At 44.5% G+C, this 26,267-nt stretch overlaps 1 protein-coding gene across 9 annotated transcripts in view; it reads right to left on the bottom strand.

Annotated features, from left to right (window-relative positions):
* add3a (adducin 3 (gamma) a) overlaps positions 1–26,267 on the bottom strand; it is a 94,108-nt gene that overhangs the window by 6,682 nt on the left and 61,159 nt on the right. For 6 of the 9 annotated variants that reach the window (XM_070988057.1, XM_070988074.1, XM_070988049.1 and 3 more), the window contains 12 exons: positions 25,671–25,915; positions 14,885–15,023; positions 14,031–14,182; positions 13,865–13,945; positions 8,721–8,870; positions 8,220–8,363; positions 7,486–7,584; positions 6,219–6,395; positions 4,376–4,633; positions 3,770–3,874; positions 3,252–3,338; positions 1,536–1,659 (listed from right to left, as the gene is read on the bottom strand). In XM_070988057.1, the coding sequence (XP_070844158.1) occupies positions 1,536–1,659; positions 3,252–3,338; positions 3,770–3,874; positions 4,376–4,633; positions 6,219–6,395; positions 7,486–7,584; positions 8,220–8,363; positions 8,721–8,870; positions 13,865–13,945; positions 14,031–14,182; positions 14,885–15,023; positions 25,671–25,865 (1,711 nt within the window). In that variant the 5' untranslated portion in view covers positions 25,866–25,915. Of the gene's footprint in view, positions 1–1,535; positions 1,660–2,364; positions 2,389–3,251; positions 3,339–3,769; positions 3,875–4,375; positions 4,634–6,218; positions 6,396–7,485; positions 7,585–8,219; positions 8,364–8,720; positions 8,871–13,864; positions 13,946–14,030; positions 14,183–14,884; positions 15,024–25,670; positions 25,916–26,267 lie in introns of all 9 variants that reach the window. The other 3 variants (XM_070988029.1, XM_070988035.1, XM_070988027.1) reach the window with 1 other exon arrangement.

Here is a 26,267-nt window from a genome sequence, read left to right as displayed (position 1 = left end):
GGGGCGAGTGGACGGCCCCTCTCCGCTATCTGTTCTCTATTGATTTTTCCGCTGCCTCTCTGAAAGGCAGTGGGACAGAGGGCTAATATGATTAGAATTGACTATCCTGTGTGTGAGGTTAACGCAGATGAAGGCATACCCCAAGGGGGCAAGCCCTCATGCTAAAGGATATATAGGTGTGTGTTTGTGTGTCATATCACAGGCAGTGTGTGCTAGAATATGTGTGTCCACTGGGATCACTGCTGAGGCCCCAAAGACCCGAACTCAAGATGTACAGAAATCAATCCGCAAGTCAAGATTTGAGGGGGGGGGGGGGATGAGGAGGGGGAGGGGGAGGGGGAGGAGGAGGAGGAGGAGGAGGAGGGGGGGGGGCAGATTTGCAGGTTTTAAGAAATCCTGATTTGGTTCGAGCTCAGTTTGAAACCTGCTCCAGCTGTTTTAGCCGACTTGAGCGGTTGAAAATGTCAGATGGTGCTTGTTAACAGCTGTAACAGGCTACAGCAGGACATGTCCTCATCTGGCTGTTAGGATCGTGTCTTTTCTGCAGCTGAAAATCTCTTGGACGACTGAAAAGGCTCACGGGGCGCGCTGACACGTCAGAAGGAGGAACTACGAGTTTGAGACTTCACTTCCAGGCCACATTCAACAGATTTTACTCTCAGTGTGTCAGAAATTTGGTGGTTTTTGAGGTTGATATCAACCTCTCCGAACAACAGTATATAGATATATATAGATAATAGATAACGGTGTGACAATATTATTTGTTTGAATGAATGTTTTTCAGATTGAAAGGTTTTGTTATTAGAGTTGTGACTTAGACACTGTATGTATGAATTAAGAATGTAGCTATAATTAATAACTCAAAACCGAAACACAATGTATTCAACTAAATAGACACTGAGCTTAAAAAAAACCCAGACTACTTGCTTCTTATAAAACAAATATTGTTGCAATTGACTTCTGCCAACATACACTGATGTCTGCGATAAGCTGGTACTGGCTGATAATATCGCTCTGACACGTGAGCAGGGTCTAATACAAAGCACCACCTTTGAAGGCAGCAAAGACCTGCTGCTCACACAGATCTAGTGACAAATCTTGCTGCCTCAAACTAATCTCTTCCTGTGTACTTTCAGACTGGTTAACAGATTGATTATTGACTGATTGCTTTAAATGTGCTCAGTAATTCGTTGTTAAACAAACCTTGACAGACCGGTCGGATTGTTTGCTGCTCACAATGAGGGACACGTCTCTGGCTTTGAATACATGCCACTGTGTGTGTGTGTGTGTGTGTGTGTGTGTGTGTGTGTGTGTGTGTGTGTGTGTGCACGCGCGCGTGTGTGCCAGTGTGTCCAGTCCATATGTCTCTCAGTGTGACTGGGCTCGTGTGGTGTTTTGCAAGTTGAGCGTGAACACGTTCAGATTAATAAAGTCCGCACATGTATGAACACTGATTTATAGACTGGTGTGTATCAGTTTGCAGGTTTGATTATGTGAGTGTGTTTTGAGTATGAGTGTGTGTGCGTGCGGCGTACCGCTGAGGCCCAGGTGCCTCCTCTCCACGTTCTTGCGGTACTCCTCCATGTTCTGCTCTGACAGCTCACTGAAGGGGTTGGGAGGCAGGGGAGCCATCTGCTCCTCCTCTGTGGGCACGTATGGCTGGGGAGGAGACAGGGACAAGGGTGAGCATGGGAGCGCACGCACACACACACACACACGCCCACACAGAAACAGTCAGGAGGCACATGCACACACTCTGAAATGCTTAAAACAAAGCACAAACACAGGAGCACACACGCTGCCTCTCAGACTTATTTAAAATGGAAAATGGAAAAAGAAACACACACTTTATCTGAGGAGGACAATCATTCATTACAACGTAACTAAGGCTGCTCATATAAAGATAAAAGTGACGACCACATCACACAGAACTCATCTAACCACAAACTCTACACAGAAACTCAACCAATTAGTCCCCGACATGTTTTTAACAGACTGTTGAAAGAAATGAAAGCATGTGACGTGTATGAAAGCAGTTTACTCTCAGAGTCGTACTCATAAAACAAGCCACACACATGCACACAAAACACACACTTTATAAGGTGTCTGCTGAGACTTTTGTGTGAAAATACATCCTAAAAACCATCATGCTCCGATGCAACATCTCATTTCAAGAAGTCACACACAGTAAAACAAGCGGTGCAACTCTGTCTGAGGCAGAAAGTAAACTGGTGAAAACTGGTGTCGATCTCAAAGCACAACACTGATAAACACATGCAATGTTTTCTGCTCTGAAAGGACAAAAAAGTGTCAAAAAAAAAACACCACTGCATACAGCAACACTAAACACTTGTGGATATTTACCAGAACTTTTATCTGCACCAGATCCTTCAAAGACAAGACACCAACCACAAAAGCATCAGCATCAAAATGTCTAAATGTGATGTTTTTTCTTCATCTTTCCTTTGTGTTTAGAGTCGTCTGCTTCTCATTGAACTTAATGCAGGTTCCTTTTGCCTTTGCAAATGTGCTCACCTGTCTCCATCTAGTGGTCAAGAGGTGTCATTAAACTACATCAGTGGAACATGGACAGGTGTTTGCACTTGTTTGACAGATTGAATCTCTTCTTGTGGGTGTTTACTGACTGCACTCCTCTTTGTCTTGTTGCACCTGGGACAGTTTACACCTTCGTCATCCTTCTAGGTTCATGAAGTTTAGCGACCCCAGGTAACTTCTAGCGTAGCTCTACCGAACTGCAGCCTGAGCAGATGAGCCAGACTAACTGAAAACACCTTTTGAGTTATACTGCTTAATAAACCAGCAATTAGGGAAGCTTGTATTGTTCCCTCAGTGCAGCAGGGAGCCCCAGTGGTTCAACAGACTGTGCATCCTGCAATAAACCACAGCACGCAAATAAACAGACATGCTGGACCACCTTTTTGGTGCATTTTCCAAAATCCTGAAAAGGAAATGTCTCTGACTCTGAGCATGGAGAAAAAGGAAAAGCAGCCACTGTTTATGCTGTAGCTGATGTGCATTATGAAATTTAAAACAGGTAAAAATTCACCACGAAAATGTAAAATTGAGTTTTCTTCAAATTTCTATCATTACTTCTTACGAATATTCCTGGGTCGCCCACTGTCTGGCACCAGTGTTCAAACAGAACACCGTCAGGCTGGAAGGCTGGCGAACCAAGTGAATTTAGGTTTCTTTTTCTTAAGACCTGAACATGAGAGAGAGGACGTTCTCACCCGTCGCGGTACATCATCAGGGATGCCTGCAAGGTGCTGAGAGCGTGGTCCTGATGTCATCACATCAAACCGGTTCTGCTCTCTGATCTGCAGTAGGACAAACCGTATGATGATATCACCATCAAGTGTGACTTTGAACGATTTCAAGCTTTGGTCAAAACAATTCAGAGCTCAAATGTAAAAGAGTGGAGAGTTAAAGCTTCTACAGATGTCTTTAATCCCTAATCACATGTTCATCCAGTCATCTCCTCGGGTGTAACACTTCTATCTTAACCTTTAATTGCTTTTTCAAACAGAAGCACAAAATATCTCAGTTCAGTTTTGATTCAACCGTTCTGCTGTTTCAGTCAAGAACAATCATTCAGCTAATTACAGTCTTTAGCTTTTAGAGACTCATCACCTTGATGTAACATCAGCTTCAGGCTTCTGCTGTCACTCTAAACAACAGCATCAAATGATGCTGCGACTTGACATCTAACAATCCTTCACAGAGATGGAGAGGAAAGACTGAGACTCACTTTGTTCCTCTTCAGCAGCACCTCACTGGGGTCCGTGTTGAGAGGGACAAACTGATTGGGGTCCTCGATCCGGATCGGGGTTCCCGTCTCCTCCGCCTTCATCCACTATAGAAAGCAGGTGAAAACAGGTGAGATCAAAACTGTGTGCTCAAAATGACAGCGGCACACCACTGTAAAAGTATGTGAAACTCTACTGTGGCTATTGCATGTAACCCTATTTACACATACAGTGCATTAAAAACAATGTTTAAAACCAGGTACAATCAAACAAGACTCAACTGTAATAATTTAATTGTCATTTATTATGAAAACGATGAAGGTTCCCTTTTATATTTACTGCTATATATTACAGGAACACATCTATTATCTATTATGTCCTGGATCTAGTCTAAATACTTATCATCAGGAAGCCTGGACTGCAGATTCTGATTCAGTGCAACAGAAGCAAAATCAATGTAGTTCTCCCTTCAGCCTCTAGATGGCGATATAGTATCAGGTTTTAAAACACTGGGAAACAACTCCAGTTCACTGAAAATGAACTCAATGACAAGTCTGGCTGGCACACACACACACACACACACACACACACACACACACTGTGCTCACCGTGGTTGTCCGGCTGTTGTAGCGCTCGTCTCCACCCTCCACGCTGACCTTGGTGTAGCTGTTGGGCGAGTTGAGCCAGCGCGTCTTCTCCCTCTGCTGCCGCTGCTGCAGGAACTTGAAGGGCAGCCGCGTGGCACCTCCGTCCACGTCCTCCACGAACGTGAACGCCGTGACCGTGGCGGGGATCTCCACGTCACTCTTGTGCCTCGGCTTATCTCTCACGATGGGGTGCCTGTAGGCGTAACCTGTCCTGTAGCCCTGCAGCAAGATCACACATACAGTTTGTTTTCTGTGATCTGAAGTTATTTGGTTTGTTTAGTTTCATGTGCAATGGCCAGGAAACAAGACCACCTCGTGGCCTCGGGAGGCTAATTCACGTTTATGTTGTCCCCACTCGGCTCCTCCTCCTCCATCCACTCCTTGCACTGCTGTGGCATCCTGTTTACCCCACGAGGATCATTACATGATCCTACATCATCGCTCACGTCATTACACACATATAAGGTTCTGATTCAGTGTGTCATTTTTACACCAGCAGAGATTGAACTGAACCAAATGCAGAGTAGAAATTAGTATTTATTCTGTGACTTCTCCTTCCTGTAATGCTGGTCGAGCTGCCAGTTTCACATTTAGTCGAATGGAAAAGAAAGAGAGAAACAGTGTTGTGACCGCAGGGTTTCTGGCAGCACAGAGGACAGAGTCAGAGAGACACTTCCTGTCTGACCCCTTCTCTCTTGCCCCTCTCTCTCGCTCCCCTCATCCCCCTCCTCTCTCACACTGCCACCGCCCCCTCCCCCCCTTTGCTGAACTCTCACTTGATCCTGATGTTTTTCAGGCTTTTTTCCACGCTTGGCTTGACAATGAAGTTCCGTTCTCTTCCGTTTGGTCCTTTTCTATTCATCCACGGCTGTTGAACTTTCAACTTGACTCAAACCCCTTTTTTCTATTCAGAAATAGTCAGCTGGGCTGCCGTGCTCCTTTCCAGCAATGTCCTGCTTCATATTCCCACAATTTTTACACATTCCCATCAAGACGTTCTTTGCATTTGTATGCTGGTTGCTAACTAGTTTATTTTCTTCACCCTCATCACTGTGTCTGGATCTTGTACTGAAACCAAGAGCTTATCTGACACAAAGGCTGTCTTTATGAGGTGTGAGAGAAGAGAAGGGTGGCAGGGGGGACACAGAGGTGAGGAAGATGAAGAGTGCGGGGTGTAGAGTGACGCAGGGGGGGAAGCTCAGACAGACAGAGAGTAAGTACACTGACCAACAACAAAGCAGCCTCTTCAAAATGCATTTCTGCCTCACCGTCTTCCCCCAGATGTCTGTGTTTACATTCATCTCTCCTTCCTTAAAATGTGTCCACACCGTACTTACCAAATAACTTTTGTCCTTTCAGCAGCATCCAGCTGTTTTCAATGCATTTTCTATTAATACAATTTAGGTTTCTGGAGGGGCCGCTCTTTTCTAACTCTGTTCACCCCACCCAGTCCCGTCCAGCACACATCAGTGCAAATGTAAATCATTTATGAAACGCTTCTAGGTTTTGTCATTTATTACACATATTACCAGTTTAAGGACTGGTTTTGGAGGAAAACAACCTGTCACCAGTCCACAATCTGCTCAGATTGCAGAAAGAAAAATAAATCTTTTAAGTACCCTTGTCTACATGTAAGCATAATATTTGCCTCTGAGCTAATTTGTACAAAGAAAACACACAGAAATTAAGTAAAAAAGAGGATTGCGTGTCCATGCCTAGTCATTTAATGAGCCTGAGGCCTCACGATACCGCTGTGATTGTGCTTAATGTACAGATCTTATCACTCTCATGTCTATGGACTCACCAGGTTGTCCAGCATCCTCATCAGAGACTCAAACTCCAGCTCGCCCATCTTCCACTTGTACTGGCCGGCCATGTTGACAGCTTCCGCCGAGGACAAGGCGTGCACTCGGGATTTGTACTTCTCCTGGTCCAGCACTATCAGGTTGTCCACGCCGCCAGCACATGAGATTGCATTCACCTAAAATCACATGGGACAAATGGTAAAAGTAGGCATGTGAGCCTCGACTGACTGATGGCTTAGGCAACACAAAACACCAAACATCTGTGGCTTTGGATGGTCCACCTAAAATGAAAATGCTTCCTGACCAGTTTCCGTGCAGGAGAAAGACGTAATTTACCAAAACCACAATGAGATACCCCTCAATCTAAAGCCACCGCAGCACCACAGATTTACATGTTTGGGGGATTTATTTATAGAAATTAAGCTGGGCTTTGCAGGATGGATTAATGTTTTCTTTTGCTTGACCAGGGAGAGTCAATCAGGAGATTTGGTATGCCTATTACATCCAAGGCCACAACAACATCTCTAAAATCCTCCACACAAGTGAACACCAAGACACGCAAGAATCCAACAGCAAAACACCACAGAACACCACACACAACACTATTGTGCCATCGCTCTGCAACAGAGGTGACGACATGTCGTTGAAACGCCAGATAACTGTACGTCTGCTGATGTTAGCGCTCCCCAAAAATGTCTATGTGTTATTGTAATATGTATTTTTTTCTTACAGTCAAACTGTTGATGTTAAGTTTTGGTGAAGTGTGGATTCGTATTGCTGACTGCAACTTTAAGCTAACTATTTCGATGGCTCATCCATTAATTTAGCTAACTATTTCAGCTGTTTATCCATTACTCATTACTCCATTAATCAGCCAATAATTTCTCTTGCCTGACTGGCTCAGTATTACTTACTGGCTCAGTATCTAAAAGGAAGAACACCACCCTTCTCTAAATGCTGCTTTGGACCGACATCAACAACAACACATCAGCTTGCTGCTCCCGTCGTCAAACCACTAACGGCCAGGCTCTAAGGCTGTTTAGCCAACATTTTCCACAAGGCAAGAGATTAGGACTTATGGAGTGTTGTTAAAATAGTGAGAGCGGGGAAATGTGAAAACCGCTGTGGAGAGATTAGATTTAGCGGGAAAGCTGCCGCCCTGCTGGTCTAATGCCTGTGCAGGGGAAGCTGAGTGGAGCTGGAATTTGCTGGATACCCAAAACAGCAGCAGCTAGCCAGTCTGTGTGAGTTGGTGTGTGTGCGTACCTGGATTTCGCAGGCATACTGGGCATTGTAGATGTAGTGAAAGGCCTCTTCAATGGTCTCCCCGAGAGCAACCACGCCATGATTCCTCAGCACCAAAACCTGGAACACACACAGCAACCAGGAACAGAAGAAGAATCAGATCACACAGTCTGTAGAGGTCCACTGGTCTAACCTGCTTTCATTGTGAATCTACAATTATGTGACAGTGCGCCCTGTAATTAACAAGTAGTCACCAAAATATTTCTGATTCCATGCATTAACAAGGGTTGGGCCACTGGATGATGACAGCAGGACCTGGAAACAGACCGGTGGTGGAAATTCCCTTGAATTGCCTGAATTTTTGCCAATTTAAATTTTGTTGATCTGTGATCATTTCAAAAGGAGCCAAGAGCAAGAGTGCGCTCATACTGGGAAGCAAACGCAGGCACAGAAATAAGAAGGCCCAGAAGGTAGGAAACACCCCTCATATTTCAACAGGACGTGCTGGCCTGACTGTCTTGCTACTGTTTCCTATTGGAAATACACCACACCCTGATAATTAGTCCATTTCTCTTTCTTGACTGCAAGAACAAAGAATACAAACAGCCCTTCCTTAAGCAAGTTAAAAATACCTTTCAAGATATCATGTCCATGCATCAACAGGCGCACCAGGGTTTCTAAACTCTCTAACAGAACGATGGGGACTGTCCAGCTGGAAGACCTTTCTCAATGCTAGTTTTTCTTGGCCGTCCTACCTTCGCCGTAGGCCCCAGGGCCTTCTGCAGCTCTCTGCGCTCCTCCTGGTCGTCCAGGCTGCCCTGATAGTTGTAGTAGGCGATATCACCCAGGATCAGTGCTTCCTGGGAAATGGGCAGGATGCCACACTTCATAGATGACACCTAAAGCAAGAGGAAGGTGAAAAGAAGACAGTAGAGACATATGGGAGATAAGAAGCTTTGACAGGAGGAGTAACTCAGAACTCCTTCTCTAAAGACTGCAGAGACGAGCCTCTTTGCTGCACATCACAAACACTTTTGATAACAGCACCTATTTACAGATAATTATCCTTTGTCAGCTGAGGTGTGATTTAATTACACCATTCACATTTCCAAACCTCCCTGAACTCAACTCAAAATCCAGTGCCTGATTATCTCCGTCAAAACAAGCTTTGGATGTTCTGCAGGTTGATCAGGAGGCTCGTCGGTCATTTGCTTGCAGGGCGGGGATGAAACCCTCGTAGTGTAAAGTGAACTTACAGCAGCGGTGGCAGGAGTGTGCACATGTACGACACAGCGGATATCTGGACGCATGGAGTAGATGGCAGCGTGCGGGCTGAACCCCACGGGGTCGATCCTCAGGTTGGTGGAGCCCTGTTCGATCACATCCCCGATGATGTTAACCTTCACCTGCCGGGACAAGGAGAGGAGAGTCAGTGGATGCTTCATGAAACTGGAGCTGATGGATGTAAAGCGCTGATCATTTTTACCCCAAACCTTTCTCTACTTCTTAACTGGTGCAAAGCACAGACTAAACAAGCTTTTTGAAAACTTGACAGCAGCATCATCTCGACGGCTCTCCTGAGAAGAGGGAATATGATGAGGCTGGAGGAGAGCAGGGGGATACATACTGTAAAAATAACCATGCCCAGATCAGTGCCATCAAAAATGCTCAGACACTAAAGTGCATCCGGAGACTGACACATGACCAGATAGACACAAACAGGGCTGATAAACTGTCAACATTAACTAAGAAGGCATGAACACGAGTCCAAATCAATGAGCATGCCGACAGAAATCGCATTATCAATGATTCCTCCCCTCCAGGAAATGAATTGGAGCCTTACCAGGAAACCAAATATAGTAAGGGAGTGGACATGATGCTCTTTACTATGACAACTTCATTACCAGGCAGTTAGTAGTTATTAGATTACAAGACTGGGAGACGAGCAATGGAGGGAATGATAGACGTAGAGACCAGGAGGGAAGAGAGTTGGGTAAGCAGAGGAAAAGAGAGAATAGAGACAAGACAACCGGGCAAAGGGAGTGAGGTTTAAACCTGAAGGAAGAGAGGGCCAACTGCAGATCAGCCCTCGCTACAAAACCAACGGCAAGCACCGGCTTTGCCTGCAGAGCTTCTACAAATTGCCATCACTGTAACCACATGTCCTGTGATATAAACCAGAACCTACAGGCTCACATTTCCGTTTCATGATGCAAAGCCTGACCGTGTGTTATCACACCAGAAAGGGCATCCATCATCCATTCTGAGCATAATGAAATACACCCAGTTCGGCTGGAGTCGGCTGAATATGTACAAGCTCTCATTTTTTACTCGTGTGTCTCAGTTCTGCTGCACTTTGCTCCTTCCTTGAGAAAAACTGTATTCCAGGAGTAAGTTATTAAGCAGGAGTACATCAGGGAAGGGCTGCTGCAAAGCAATGACAAGCCAGACAGCTGCATTAGGAGTAACTGGTGCATCCAAACATCTCTGGTAAAATAAGGAGAAAAGGCACATCAGTGGAGGTCTTTTAAGACCTAAGGCTCCTTTCTCTGGGTTATCAGTGATAATCATAATACAAACATTTAAATTGCATACCATGACTTTGCATTAATTCTCTTCTGTGTTTTTGCGTGGTCATTAACAGCATCATAAACTGCTGCATCAGTGTGTTTGGCTTCACATACAAACAAGTGTGGAACATTCCTTATTTCAGCAGAGTAACACATGTTTTGGTATTAGAACAGACACTCAGGTGTTGCATTGGCACTGATAGACAATTATTGACGAATTAAAACACCAGGGTGGAGTCCACAGCTTGCTGGTGGGGCAACTCAGCCTGAAAATCCTAATACATGGTGTTCTGCCTTTTAAACAGCCATAGGGATGTCTGGATGGATGACTGTCTATTGATCTTTCACCCACCAGAGGGAAGTGAATGGCACCAGCCGAGCGTGACTAACTACCGCCATCTTTGTCTGCACACACAGCCAGCTGCCAAGCGAATGGTGCATCGATGGGTTCGCTCATCACATGTCCGGTACAGTATCAGTTCACCCTGTCACGTCCTTCAGACTGCAGCAGCCTGTCAGTCAAAGCCGGTCCGCCACTGAAAGCCCCTTCATACCAACGCAGCACTTCTAATTATAAAAAGATGTCAAAGGACGTGTCAGAAAGACTTTGAAATGTGGCTCGGCTGGTTAGAAAGCAGATGATTAGAAGTCCGCAGAGGAGAGTTGGCCCTGAAGAAGAAGTGCGAGCAGCTGAAACTTGAACCTGAATTTCTTCAAAGATAATTCAAGTTAAGCAAATTGAACAGCCTGCCTTTAATCTTCCGACCTCCCGATGCGAGGTCGATCTCTATCGTATCATTAACCGAACTCTAAACTGGACGATGAATGTTACCTACAGCCAAAAACAGTCGGATGAACCAAACTCTACGAACTCAAATGACCCCACCTTCATCTCAGAGTTCAAGCAGAGAGATTGAGAGGGAGAGGCAGATGGAAACTGACCAAAGTCAACTGAACTCTCCGACGCTACGCAGCCTCCACCCAGCTGACCCCTGCACCACCTCTTGCACTCTTTATTCTGGATGACTTCCTCTTCGTCAATCTGCTCACCTCTCTGAACACTTGAACTCAACCATGTGTAACCACGGAGATCACAGGATGAAAACAGGCTGAAAGGAGAAGAAGGAGGAGGAGGGACGGCAGCGACAGGCTGGCATCAAAACACAACAGAGTGAAAAAATGCAGTCAGGGCAATTAGAAAGTGCCAGACAACTTAATTTTGTTGTGTCTCCCATCAGCTGCAGAGCTGTGGGCATCGCTCTCATACAGACAACCACAGCAAAGATGGATGCGGTCCAAACTAAAAATACTTTAAATGATGACTTGAGCTGACATTTTAACCCGCTGTTTTCTAGGAAGTAGCTGTTGGCAAAAAGTTTCATCATGAGCTGCTTAAATACTGTCTTTGACTGGCTTTTGTATTATCTTAACAATACTTTAGATCACACATTTGGATACTGTTTTCAGTAGCTGGCCTTTTTTTTTCTGTGGCACACAGTCAGTCATTCTTTCACTTGAATCTTTTTGCTATAGATGGCAAAGATGATTTTGTCAGTAAATGCTAAGCTAACCAATATGAGCTAATATCACAAAGCTGTGCTGCAGTCTTTTATCTCCTAAAACATACTGTTTTGTTTTGGCATGCAGTTAGTGAGTTATGACAGGTGAGCTTCCTGTGTGAGGCATTAAAATAAGATTAACTACAGTATCATGCTGGAAGAAGAGGGCAGCATCTGGTCTTATTTTGAGGCTGCTAACTGCAGCCACTACATCTTTTTGGGGTTGTAATGTTGATCCAGATGTTACACAGACAATCCATTTATTTATTTATTCGACAGGGTAATAGAACCACTGTGTCTGTTCTCTGATTAATCTAACTCAGGTCGTTAGGAGAAGAAGTGATGAACAAATACATGAACTAATATCAACTTTCTTTGTATTTTAGGTCGTGGCTTCTCTTCAGCAGATATCATATCGTCTGCATTTTAATCTGCATCAGAATAAATTTTAACTAGCCAGGTCAAATTTTGAATTGTTTTCCAAGTAACACATCACATGCACATCACTTTATTTCTCTTGAGAATAGATTGTGAAAGATCATTCTGCAAAAGCAGCTCAGTTAATAAACTGACTTTGCGATTTTGTACCCAACACAGTTGTAAACCAATCTGGACTGGCAATGAGTGGCAGATTTTTTTTTTTTATTAAAAATCCCCTCTTCACTCTCTTGGCTATCAGGCACCAGCAGAAAGCAGCTGGAACTAAACTTCAGATGAGTTTCATTGCAAATCTCCAACCACACTGGCAGGTCAAACAGTGAAATCCACCTGTCAGCAGTACAGCTACTACATCCAGCTGTCAACACACACCTGCAGCCCTATTACACAGGTGTGTGTGTGGTTGTGTTTGCACAGGTGTTGAAGATAAAGTACGAGAGAGTTATGACAAAGCAGAGAACAGAAAAAGACGATATCGTTCAAGTGCTGAGTGACTATTAGTAAACTGTTTGCAGTGTCACAAAACATAAAAAGCAAATTATTGGGTGGGGGGGGTTAGTTTGGTAGGTGCAAATAAATATGCGTCCTGAATATCAAACAAACCACATCCACCATAAGATGAAAAGCATTCCAAGAATGTATTACTACTCTGTAAGTTGGTATATTTTTAGTGTCGGTTCATGTTTTCCATATGTAAGATTTTATGGATTACAATAAAGGACAACAAATATATACATGGAAATACTCAAAAGCACATGCAAACATACAGACTGGTGTTTTATTATGGAGGCAAAGTTATGCAAAACTCATATGTTGTGGTTGACACCAAAAAAAAAAGTATTTAAAGGAAAAGATAACATTAAAGGGCTTTTTGTAGATCAAAACTGAAGCATCCACCTGTCTGATCACCCAAGCATTATTTTATTCAGGCCATTCAGTTTGTCTATAAAACAATTTAGGCCATAAACTCTGTTACAGGGTGTTAAATCTTCTTTTTAACACTGAGAGAAGCTCATTAGTTTATACATTGGAATGAGCAAATATAAAGACTTGGATGGAGACCAGAGGGAGAAACTAGAGCACGAGAAAGAGGAAAACAGAGACACAGACAAACGGATAGAAATAGAAACTGAATTAGAGGGAGTTAAAAGGAAACGGAGCTGCCAACAGATTATAGCACACGTCTATTGACACGGCATGCCCAGCACCGTGACGACATGTGCACTCTTTGAACCGAAACTACACGGACAAACAGCCAGAACCACAATATTTGCTGACTTGAAACGGGGACGCAGCCGACTGAGAGAAGGAACGCTCTGGTCAGACTCGTGTCAATATGAGCAGAGCCAGCGACGGAGAGCACGACAAACAGAGAGAGAAAGGGAGGCGCGCCGTCTTTTGTGAAGCTCAAAAACACTGAAATGAGGTCCAATTACTATTTTATCCCATTCGTACAATTCAAGGAAGTAAATTGAAGGAAGTAAACGGTTGATTAAGCAAAGTGGAAGAGCATTAGCCCTGTCCAGTGAAGGACGAACGCACTTGGACACTGACAGACATTTACAACCTATTTCATTTGTGTCACTCTGACCAAGGGCTTGCTAAAGTCAAACCACTTCTAAATAATCTCTTTGTTGTGTGTCTTATTTTGTCTTTTATTTCCAAATCTGCAGAAACCCTTAAATAAAACAGAACTGTCGATCATATTTAAAGAAATCCATCTCCTTACTCAGAATATTTCATCTGTTACAGTTCTGTTTTTGATGAAGGGAAGTTGCCTAGTGCAGCTGGGTATATAACTCAATAACTATGTCGGCTTCTCATTTGTCTTACCAGGTTTGATGCGGACGCCTCAGCGAATGACAGTCCTCTGGGGATGATGAGGATGTGGTCTTGCTCTTTACTGACTCGACCCTAAGACGAGGCAAAAGTCAAGTAAATCTAGTGCACTGTGTCGTGAAACAGGGATCTAGGCGTGCTCTTGGCTGCAGCGTCTTACTGTGATGTAGGAGTTGGCGAAGTGGGCCCAGCTGAACAGGTCCACCAGTCTGTAGAGGCTGGCCAGTTTACAGCGCGTCAGCTTCTCGCCTTTCACCATCGTGGTGGACTCCACTCCGTACATGTCGTTGATGGGAGTGACCATCCCCAGACCTGAACAATAATGGCATGATCAGCGTTAAATCAAAGGGAAAATACATTAAAGAGAATGCAGCTTGCACATTGGTTGCAGATCAAGTTTGCATTCAAGTCTACAGGAACAAAGTGACTTTGTGACTTCAGCTGCGTGTTAGAGGACACACACTGTACACTTCTATCAGCCACACAGGACCATAATCCAACATCTGTCGTTCTATCTAATGATGCATCTGACACATCTGGCTCCGCGAGCCCTAAATTCCACACTGAGGTGATGTAAACAACACTGCAAGCTTTAATACTTTGTTCACTGCCAACGCCTCCTTACACTTACTCATTATGGGTATATTTTAAGGAAGGAGCTAAAGTGAACTGCCATAGTGCCTTTGACGTGTAATTCAGCATTAGTCGTGCATTCCAGCACCGTGATTGGAAGCAGACTTCACATATGGACTCCTGGACAGAACTCACAAAGGATCAAACCCCAGAGAAATATGCACAGCTCTTCCGGAGTCTGGGGTTGGGTCGTCTCGGGGTATTTATGCCCCGAAGTGCACAAACCTCATGTTTGAATATGTATCTCCTCTCTTCACATGCCGAGGCTTTGTTTCTCAGCGCAGTTCAAAGCGGCTGTACCCTGGGCAAGGGTGGCATGTTGTGCTGAATGTTAGTGTCTGGTTGCCCGGGGTAATGAGCCACAGCGCTGTGAGTACTCACTGAGGGGGGAGGTGCTGAAGCCGGCCACCGAGCTGGCCATGAAGAAGTCAGCGATCTGTCTGAGGGCCAACAGGCCGGTGGGGTTGTTCCCCTTCCGCTGCTGCTCCTGGATCAGACTCTCCAACTCCTCCTTGAAGGCCTGGAAGAGAAGAGGAGAGAGAAGAGTTGAGAGAGGAAACAATGTGACACTGAGAAATGTCATTTGTTAAATAGAAAGAAACTCAATCCACAGATTTCCTGAGACGGGAAAGCACCAAACCAAAAAGGCTATTCGGATTAATGTTCGTTTTATAATTTGTAATGTCAGTTTTAACATTGCTGTAAACATTTGGACTAATTTAAGGACATAATTCAACAAAATAAATACAGCAGGCCTTGTCATTTTTCAACATTTTAATACTGTAATGTTACAGGTTGTGCCTTTGAAGAACTTAAAGAACTCCACTGGCAAAGAAAAAAACATCAACAACATTATACTCAGAGGCATCTTCAAAGTGAAGAAAATGACCTCCTTTAACTGTAATGATATTTCTCAAAAAAAATGAAAAGATGGGGAGAGATGATGGCGAGACATATTAGAGTAGAGGGGAGGAGAGAGAGCCAGGGATTAGTGGTGACAGAAGGATGAAAGAGTAAAAACGTGGGAACATTAAGATAGACAGGAAGAGTGGGAATAAAGAGAGGAAGAACGAGGCAGACGAGTTAATCACAGATTAGACAGGCTCCTCGGGTGTCAATCTGAATCGTCCTCAATGCGCTCTATGAAGCTGGATCGGGATAGGCTGGCTACCCAACACGCTGAGTCAGGATTGGCTGTCTGGCTAGCTTGCAGCCTGTGCTGTGATTGGCTGCTTGGTGTGACTGGGAGAGAGAGAGAGAATGTGTGTGTGGCTAATCCTCATGTCCAGACTCTGGTCATCTGATGAACCCACAGACACAATACAGTATATGCAAACCTGCTCTTATGCAAGCCCACATACACATACACACACACTGTCACACACACACGCAGCTGGCTGTTACATCATGTAAAGTGCTGTATGGTTTTACGTTTCCAGTTCCCTTCAAAGCAAATGTTCCTCATCACGCAGCGGCTCATAAATCAAATGTTCAACAAAGTCCTCTCAAGATTTCTCAGAATGAAGATCATGACACAAAGTGTCGGGACAGTCTGGACGTGTTGATGAAGGGTTTGTAACTGTTGCACACATGTGATATTAATTCAAACTGAGGCTGCAGAGGGGAACAGCCGGCCATACTGAATGCATTGCTGCTCATAATCTTAATAAGGCTGTTAACCTCCCAGGAGGCACAGTCACCTTTACCTGCTGGCTTATGTAATTAAAGCTGTGACCAGTACAGACGTCTTGATTTGCACTGCCTGTTCGCATCGTCATCCACTTGTTTTTAAGTTTGTCTGTAGTCAGTTCATCACACGATCAGTTCCATTTGATGAGAGAGTTAACTGGCCGAGCAGCATCCAGCAGAAGCATTGATCTCATGTCTGCCTTTGGTTTTCTGTGCACTGGTTAATACAAACGTACACTATAAACCTTCATCCTCTCCTCGGTTCACAGTCAGACATTGGTATCTTCTGTGCAGCTGTCATAATAACCTCAAAATATAGAAAAGCGAATGGAAACTCAAACATCTCCTGGCTCAATCGTACCATCTGCACCATCTCACTGTTAGACAATATAAATGAGTCGGCCATTAAGAACACTTTATTTTGCAGTTTTTTTTTTTTAATTTTTTTTGGTCTGCCAGTGCACTTTGATAATTTTTTTCCTGAACACTTTAATTATGTTTTCTCCATCTGGTCCACCCTAACTTGTGTCCCACTTAAGAAAGATTTTTTAGGATGTTTCACCAGTGCAAACCTTTAAGAGCCGATTCATCAAAACCCTGATGTTTAGTGCGGATCTACTGCAGGGACATACAGTATCATTAGAAGAGACGTGCACATTACCCTCATTGGATCTGGTCTTGACTCTTCACCTCATCATGGAGTTAACTGACTGTGAGTTCACTTTAACTTCCTGGTGGAAATTTCAAACCACTGATGGAAATCTGTGGCAGAATCAGCACAGTGAGCCTGAAAATAGGCCATGACACTGTTTCCATGCAATGACTCCTCTGGCAGGCCAGTGTTCAACACATCCAATATTCATGCCTTTATTTCATCTCGGCGCTCCTGTAACAGTCAACACATTCCAGACGGAGCACAAAAACACCTCTGACGCTAAACGTCCCCTCGTCAAACTGCCCCCCCACCCCCACCCCCCCCACCCAATCAAGTCACCACATGGGATGCTCCATTAGTGTTGTGCGAATGGAGTCTGGGCTTTGTGTTTTATGCCCATGTGGGCCTGTTTTGTTAAAGTGGAGCACCCCCCGTGACAGGACGCACAGAGTCCCGGAGCACCGCTGATTCTGAACCCAAGCCAGACATTCCTCCGTCCCTAGTGGCAAGGTTGCTGTGGCAACCAGCCTGTTGCGGGTATCTGACAGTGGTGGGTCAGCAGGGTTTTCGGTTTTCGGCTGTAATTGCCGTTCAGGGCGTTTCTGTTTCAGACTGTTGTGCCATCATTGAAGCCGCAGTGCTAAAGATGCAGTTTACTGACCCTCAGGCAGATTCTGTGCTCCTGACTTTGTTTTGGGTCTGTGGTGAAGATACTGACCCTGTCCGCTACTAGCTACTCACTGGTTTCTCCTAAAAAATATTTCACAAGGACTTCCTTTCAAAAAAAACAAAAACAAAACACATTTGTTTAGAAATAGTACACTGTTTCTAGCCCAGCTTGGCCTTTCTGTCAAAGTCATCATTTTTTGGCTGCTCTTGCAAAATAACAACAAGCACAAGAGAAAATCACATCAGTTGGTCCTTTAGAACCTGCATTCATTGATTTCTCTGGCCACTTGGGTTCAGTGATACGAGCTGTGAATACTGTCATGTTAACATCTTTTAAGACCTTCTTGACAGTTGCTTATTTACTCATTCAGCAAAGATGAAACTACAAAAACCAAGTCTTTATCTCCTTTTAGCTCTGTTTCGGTCTCTACCAGCTCCTTTGGGAAATACCTTGCCTTTAGCTGCTAAATGCTCCACTGTGTCCACCAGTTAGTTGCTAACTGTGTCTGTCTGCTGTCTGGAGCTGAGCAGGTTGTGCTCAGTGGACTTTCAGAGCTTTTTGCTGAAAGCAGCCCCTATGGCTGAAAATGACACTATGCAAGAGGTGAGACTGAACCAAAACAATAAAGCTGTGGCCCGGCGGTGTAGTATAAGCCACCTTGGAAATAAAAAAGCCTATTGCTTGAATATAGCAGTAGATTTCCCTCACAATCATCTTATTTTGAAAATACGGTTCAATCAATTACAGACAAATCAATTTTCAGACAAACTTTCAACACATCTGTGTTTTTGGAATGAAACCTATTAGAAAACACATGAGCACAATAGCACACACATTCAAAAACACTGACACGCACCCCCCCACACACACACACACAAAAAATATTGTGTATGCGTGTGTTCTCAAGAAGATTATGACAGCAGGGATTTGATTCCCATCATCTAAACAGATTAATCCTGGGGCCTAATGTGGATCCTATCATTAATATTTCAGGGCAACCCCCACATCTGCATCAATGAAAATAACATCACCCATCAAGTGTGTTTTTTAGCTGCTGTGGTGTGACTGCTCAACTCTGATTAGCACCCCAAAGACAGGAAGTCAAGGGAACTTTCAAAATGACACCACGTTACATCCCTGCGGTTGCAGCACTTTCACCTCTGGAGAGAAAAATAACACAAACGTCCATCCTCCGTCCTGCCAGATTAAAATCACTCACAGGCAAGCAGGCTGAGCAGGTCTCTCCACTTACTGCAGGGAAAAATGTGATCCAATCAAAGAAATGAAAAAGTGTTTCCGTGCCCGCTCCGAAACGGCAAGCGCTAATCTTTCGAAATGGAACTGTTGCAGTCTTGAGCGTATTAAGGTGATATTCAGATTGGAGCTCAGCCAACTCTTCAGTGGAGGAGCCTGAGAGTGGGGAGGGTAGGAAAACATGGCCACTGGTGGGGAATAGTTCCTCGCTTTCTTTCACATCAGTCTGGATGAGTCGTCAGGATTCATGCCTTGCTGAAGGACATTACATCAGGGCAGAGCTTCCTGATTCTTTATCAGGCTTTACTAGTTCAACAGTGAACAAACACACATTTTCCCATGGATACTTTCGATCATTTGGGTCACCTTCGCAGAGACAAAAGAAACTTTTCTTCGATTTCACACCACAAAAGGAAGTTTCCGGTTTTCCAAGAGCTCATGCTATATAACTTCCAGTTTCTTTCTTTCTGTCGTGATTCCCACGTTTCTGGTTTGGTTGTCACAGATACAGGTGACACTTAAACTGCCGTGCGTCATCCTGTGGGAAAGGAAGACGGGACGTTTTATGACTTTGTTGCAAGCGAAGCCGATGATCCTGTTGATCAGTGCACAACACAGACGTGCGTGTCACTCCTGGTGGTTTCAGCATTACCTCACACACACTCGTGTCCTCATGTGAAACAGCATTATCTGACTCACAACAGCAGAGTTTAATTAGGTGCATTTAAAAAAAATCTGGTTATTGTTTAGCAACCGGGGCTCGAAAACAAGAGTCAGGAGCAGCTTTTAGTAAGCAGAGCTGAAACTAGGCTTCATCAGCTGAATATCAAATGTCACACTGTGTTTTGGGGTCATTTCCCGTAGCAGGTTAAGATTACGTTCTCACTCCGACAACACTGCACCGCAGTTCATCTGGAAGAAGAGTGACCTGCATTTTCAGCTGTCAAGGCCGAATTACGTCAATCTCAACTGGTCAAGCATACTTGGCATGAAAGGACTCTTATATACAGAAACATACATGCAAAGGCAGATAAAAGACAAATACACACACACACACACACACACACACACACACACACACACACACACACACACACACACATTATCCTAAAGCGTGTAGAAACACACGTGTGATGCGTGAGGCCTGTAATTTCAGCCACAGCACAACGATGTTCTTTCAAACCACCAACGTGACAGCTTTACAAAACAGGAGAGTGCCTGCCTACAATCTTGCCAATGCTATTGATTGTCCTCATCTCACCTAAGAGTCAGTGAAACCGGCCCCCCGGCTGCAGCTGCAACGGCTCCCTACTCTGCATGAACTCTCTGCTCTTTTTCTTGAGGGATGAACTAGTTCAACCCCACAGAAAGTGCGGGAAAATTGGAGCGCAGGAGATCGTTTGCACTGATCACATTGTGTTTGCAGATGACCTGTATAATGTGTGTGGAGGGCTGACTCTGATGCGACTGACTGAATGTCACTGATAAATGACATTGATCTGGAAAGTACTGCACTGATGTGGATCGGGCCTCATTGAATGGGTGCAGACAGATTCATGCATCAGTCTCAGCAAGAAAAAATCTTTACATTTATTTTGCTTAGTGACTAAAATGTTTCTGTTTCTGATTTTGAAGGAAAAAAGTTGATTTCAGCTGCCAGATGACAAAAATAGCATAAAATGAACACACTAAGCACGGAGGGGAATCTTTTGACTGATGATGCTTTTGAGGTTGCATGAGCTAAAGTGGACCGAGTAACATTTCAGTATGTTGCCCTCTGATCCTGAGAGCACTGCTCCACTGCTGGAGGTTTTGCTAAGTTCAGCACCCAAGAGATGTCGTGAAATGCCAAAGTGCAACACAGCTGCCGAGACAAGGCTCCAAGGGGAAAGACAGTGGTTTTAAAAAAAGAGCCTCTGGAGTGAGTTCAGCCACTAATGTTCTATCAAATGAGCCCTTCAGGACTTTAAAAAGAAAAAGGGAAACAGCGTACGGAGCAGCCGTGACATTTGCCTCACGCAAGGGGGTTCTCAGCAGAACCCGCCGAAGCACCATAAATTATCCACTTGTGTTTTCTGGCAGGGGGTGCTGGAGAAAATGTGCACTTCCTCTGAAAACCACGGGACTAGTGCAAATGAGGCTGAGTAAATTGACCGCTTGGCATCACTAAATCATTTCTATGGAAGATGAACAAACTGTGCCACAAGACGCAGGGAGGAGAGGAAAAGCTAATAGCAGGGGAAAAGGCAAGATGAGCGGAGGTGCAGAAAATAGAAGCAGCATGTGGACGGATGGCTCAAATTCAATTTCATCTGATTTAATTTCAAGCTTCTGAGAGCTTTTGACCTTTTGACTTTTTAGGTTGCAGATAAAGTCACAGTTCCAAGCAGCAAAACACAAAGAGACGCTTAACCACAGACTTAAACAGCAACAAATGAATATCATGATTTACCATCCATGACATCATGAGACTTGGATTTGCAGCCAAAATCTGCATCCAACTTACTTCTGGCGTACAAAATGCAATGGGAAACCATCTCAGCGTGCCTCCCAAACCACCTCAAGGCAAATTTCAATCGTTGCATGTCATACAGGACGCGCTTTGTGTTAACCAACATTACCACCGCAAGCCTTCTGAAAAATCCATCACTTCCTCTTTCTAGCTTCCTCACATGACTTAAAATAATCAAATAAATCAAGCAATATGAACACTGAAAGCAGACTGACACACAAGGTTTCTTGACTGCACTGCATCTAAAATCTTGTTCTAATTTCTATAGAGGGGGTGAAAACACATACATCAAGGCACTGCCAGTGTCCACACAGGCCAGTGGGACTAGATGGTAAAAAAAAAGGGTTCGACGGGGTTCAAGGTTCAGCTGTAGCCTTTGACTTCTAAAGGTAAACACTGCTGCATGAATGAAGAGGGTGGATAGGTTTGCTGAGTTGATCTAGTCCTGCCTGGTCTATATTGGTCCCACTTTAAATACAACCTGCCATCTGAGCACTAGAAACATGTAATCTGGAGCCGCCACTAGTCCCATAACACTGGAATGAAAACAAACAGAGATAAAGAATAAGGGATGAAGATGGAGAGAGAGAGAGAGAGAGAGAGAGAGAGAGAGAGAGAGAGAGAGAGAGAGAGAGAGAGAGAGAGAGAGAGAGAGAGAGAGAGAGAGAGAGAGGTGGCACATGTGTGGGCACCCAGCTGGTGACACACTTGTTGCTGGAGATGAACATGACAGCGACAAAACAACGGGCTGAGAAAGATGGAGACAGAAATGGAGATAATAGCAGAGAGAAAGAGACGGGGGACAGGCACACATGTGCATGTCCAGCTGGTGACACACACTTGTTATTGTTGTTGTTGAATATGAGTAAACCTGTGCTCAGAGGCCAACCGTCCTGATGTAAAGGCTGGAAACCGTCTGCGGCCTGCAGGGAGCCACCTGTTACTGCTGACTGAGGGCTGGTTGGCTCACGCCCAAAACCACATGAAGCGGGAGTAATATACATAACACTGTATGACCGCAAGTGTAACACAGCAGTGGGTAACCTCTAATGTCCAGCTGGTGAAATTACAGTTATCACTGGTGATAGCAAATGGCCTTTACTTGTCAAAAAAAGGTACTCGACATAATGGTATACGTGGTATAAACCAGAGAGAGAAGAGCAAAAAATATACTTAAAGCAGCATTCCTTGGTACAATACTGGCAAATCATCATCATATAAAGTTGTTACAGTGTTAACAATTGCCTTCTTACCACCAACGCCTGAGAAAAACACCTGGCTTTGGCATCTAAATGCTCCACTACGTTCACCAGCTACTCGCTAACACTGTCTGTGTGTTGCTGAGCAGGTAGCATACAGTCCATAGTTTTATCAGAGCGTTTTTGCTGTACAGCTGCCAAGACAGCAAATTCGGTTGATGACAACAGTGAGAGTGAACCAGAACAGTAAAGTCGTGGGTCCTAACACCGAAACAATGAGCTGAAAGATGCTACAACACTCTAGAGCTGCTGGGAACTGCAGTGTGAGTGATAATTCTCTCTGGGTTCACCTCTACTAGCAATGTCTTTCACATTACATATGATCACTTGATCTACTGTTAATATATAGTAAAAAATATTGATTAGAGCAGCTAGAATGCAATTTAACATCATGCCAATTTAATATATTCTAATTTACTCTGATATACAGCATAAATTTAGTCTATACATTTTAACCAAGAACTACAGCCAACAGGAACTAGAACATGGCTTAAATGGGGCATTTGAACCAAACACAAAGACTAGAACCTATGATCAGACAGTATCCATGTGTTTTCTAGTATAAGTCACTCATAATAAGTAGTAAGTGGCTTCTGTTCTCATACAAAAACATCACAAAATACACAAACAAAACAAACTAGCCAGCACTAGCACTGTGGCTGGCGCTCTCCTGCTTTGCCTTGCACTGGCGTTGTCAGTTTGTGGCCCTCTGCGTGTGGCTCAAAAGCCAGTCGGAGCTGCTGATAAGGACACACTGGAGCCAACTGTGCCAGACACACGGCAAACAATCAGTCAGCCACAGACGCTCAATGACGACCCAACAGTGTCCTGCAGGCGGCTTCGAGCAGGGCCCTTAAATGTACTCACTCATTTGCTCACCCCAACCGCACTTGCGGTACTCAATCATGTACACACAGACATTCACAGGCATATGCAGAGTATCAAGTGGAAACCTGCATCAGCAGCACCACGCTGCTGCCCTCCCAGACATCTGGCACAAAACACAGCCTGCCAAGAAAACCACACAGGGCATGTGCAGAATGCAGATCACATTTAAAGCTTAAACAGAACGAGTCAGATCACGGCAGCTACGACAGTCACACACACACAGGCTAACCTTACTTTACCTGTGAGCAACGGTCATTCATGACGTTCATTGCTGAAGCGACATCTAACCATATGTTTTACCTAACTTTGACTTCACCAGACATTTGTCTGTCAAAGTACAAAGGCAAACAGGCACACACCTTGCTTCTCCAAATGTAAGGCCACATTGTAAACAGCGAGGAGTACTTCAGTTAGAGAGCAGCCTTGAGTCAATAGTGCAGAGTAAATATTCTTAATACCTGCAGGCTGAACCGAAAGGCAGAGGGCTTGTTGTAAAATCTGTGCACAAGGTGACGCAACTGTTCAAAGGGCGCAATACAAAGAGCCCGACAGGACAACACTGTGTCGTCTTTACATGAGCTTGGCTTTTATAGCTACATGAGCAGAGTGAGTTGGAGTATTATTATCAGAGTTGTGTGATGAAACAGTGAGGCAAATGCATTCACGGTCAAAAAGGAAACAAGCTGATCCATGAAGCATTACGAATATTCAGCAAATGGAAGAAAACTATGCCATCTGTTGTGTTTCTCTGTGAGCTCACAGCTTTGTTGCTGCAGCTTGTGCTCCCTGTTCTGATCACAATCTTTGCACTGCTTTCTGATCTTTGCAGTGGTTGCAGCTGATGACAAACCTACAGCAAAGATACAGCATCCTGGTGCCTGAGTAATTAGTGTGTGAGTTCCCAAAGGGGCTTAAACCTCTAACTGTAGCAGTGCAGTCAAGTTTGGCGAGAACAGCAGCAGTAATTCTCCAGACCTCCAGGGAAAGAAAATCAAACCACAACATTGTGCATGCTGGCTGAAATATGCCCTGTACTCACAGACTTGTTTACTTCAGCAAAACCTGACCCAACATGAGAGCCTCTGGCCTGGAGGGCACTTGAAGAGCTCCAGCAGTGGCTCTCTCTGAGCGAGGGTGTGGTAGCTGTTGGTTATATTAGGGTTTTAGCAAGCCGCTGACTGCTGTGATTCTGTGGCCAGTGTCACAACGGCAACACAAGCACAAACACATAAGCAGATGTGATGCACTCGCTGCTGTAGCGTCTTCAGAAATCACTTGATTGGGGAATGATAACTGACAGAAAGAAAAAATGGGAACTGATTACCCAAACTAGTAGTCAGTGAGGTGAAAAGTTCTTCGCTTGCAGCAAGTTCTCCATCGGGTCTTCTGTAATTGTGCAAACTCAACCGTCGGCTTCTTTGGCAAAAGATACTCTACGATAGAGATAATTTTCACACTTTACTATTTAGTCCTTCAATTAAACCATGTCTTACTCAGGGTTATGGGGGGCTGGAGGCTGTTCCAACATACACTGAGGAACTGGTGGGGTACACCTTGGACAGGTCAACAGTCATTACAAGGCCAAGACAGACAAACACATTTACTCCTACATTCACCCCTACAAGAGTCCAGAGCACCCAGAGACAACAAGACTTGAGCCAGTCAATGGATTAGAACCCAGGACCTTAATGCTGTGCCGTGACTCTGCTAATCACAGCAATTAACTTTCGCTTGCCACAAAGTTCAACTCAGCTTGAGGAGCGCCTGTCAGCTCTGTAGGACCTCAGAGGAAAGTGCTGCATCTGTGATCAAGACACTCTAGACAGGACCTCCACGATCAGTCTCACCTGACTTTCAGGACTCTCTAAGCTCAATGCAGTGTACCTTTTAAGTGAGAAAGCACCTTTCAAACCTAACAGGGCTGTGTATGACTTGTGTTGTAAGCATGCATCTAAAGCTGCACTCAACACCCATTCCCATCTCTTCCATGCATTGTGTAACATCATGGTGGCTTTAGCTGATAGCATTATACTGTCTTCTTCACCAAACATTTAAGTAGTTCACCAGCTGTAGGTCTTGTTCTCCTCTAGACAATCTGCCCTCAGAAAGCAACTGCATGCATTACCCTAATAATGAAGTCTAAAATTGAGACATGACCACTAGTCCAGTTCATTTGAAGGCCAAAAGTATAAATGGATGTTCTCTGGACAAGACGTCCCCTTTTTCCTCCTTTGACTTACGGGGCTCTGTAAGATCTGTGTGACACGTTTCTTCTGTTCCAGAACATTGAAGTCCTGCCGGAGGTCGGGTGACATGTTCCTGGCCCTGATGTACTCCGGATCATTGACGTCGACCCGGTCAAAGTAGCGCTCCTTAGTCCCTCCACTGGGCGGAGGAGGGGTTGTCACCACCTCCTGATGGCTGTCCACACTCATGCCTGCTTCACCTCACTGGTTCACTCTATGGCTGCCGCTCTGACTCTCTCCTGAGAAGAAGGCAGAAGGGAGGACACGTTAGAAAATGATATTAAACATCAACGTTATACAAATCAACTACCACACAAACAACAATGTCTTCACTAAAGAACACACTACTGATGTTCAGTGTCCACTGCTCCCCCCACCCACACCTTTCAGTTAAATGACGGTTGTCATTCTTTCAACAAGAGCTTTCTAGCACAAGTAATTACTCAACAGGTATGCAAAAATAATATATTACTCTCAAAACTAATGCAAAACATCAGGAATTTTCCAATCCAATTTACTGACAGATAACAAAACAAACTGTCTATCATTCGTTCACAGTGAGTGTTTGTCAAACAGGAAGAGCACAGCCCT

This window comes from Chaetodon trifascialis, chromosome 2, assembly GCF_039877785.1.
Source record: "Chaetodon trifascialis isolate fChaTrf1 chromosome 2, fChaTrf1.hap1, whole genome shotgun sequence".
NCBI lineage: Eukaryota > Metazoa > Chordata > Actinopteri > Chaetodontiformes > Chaetodontidae > Chaetodon > Chaetodon trifascialis.
Note: the sequence above shows the minus strand (reverse complement) of the source record. Positions and strands in the feature narration are given on the sequence as shown.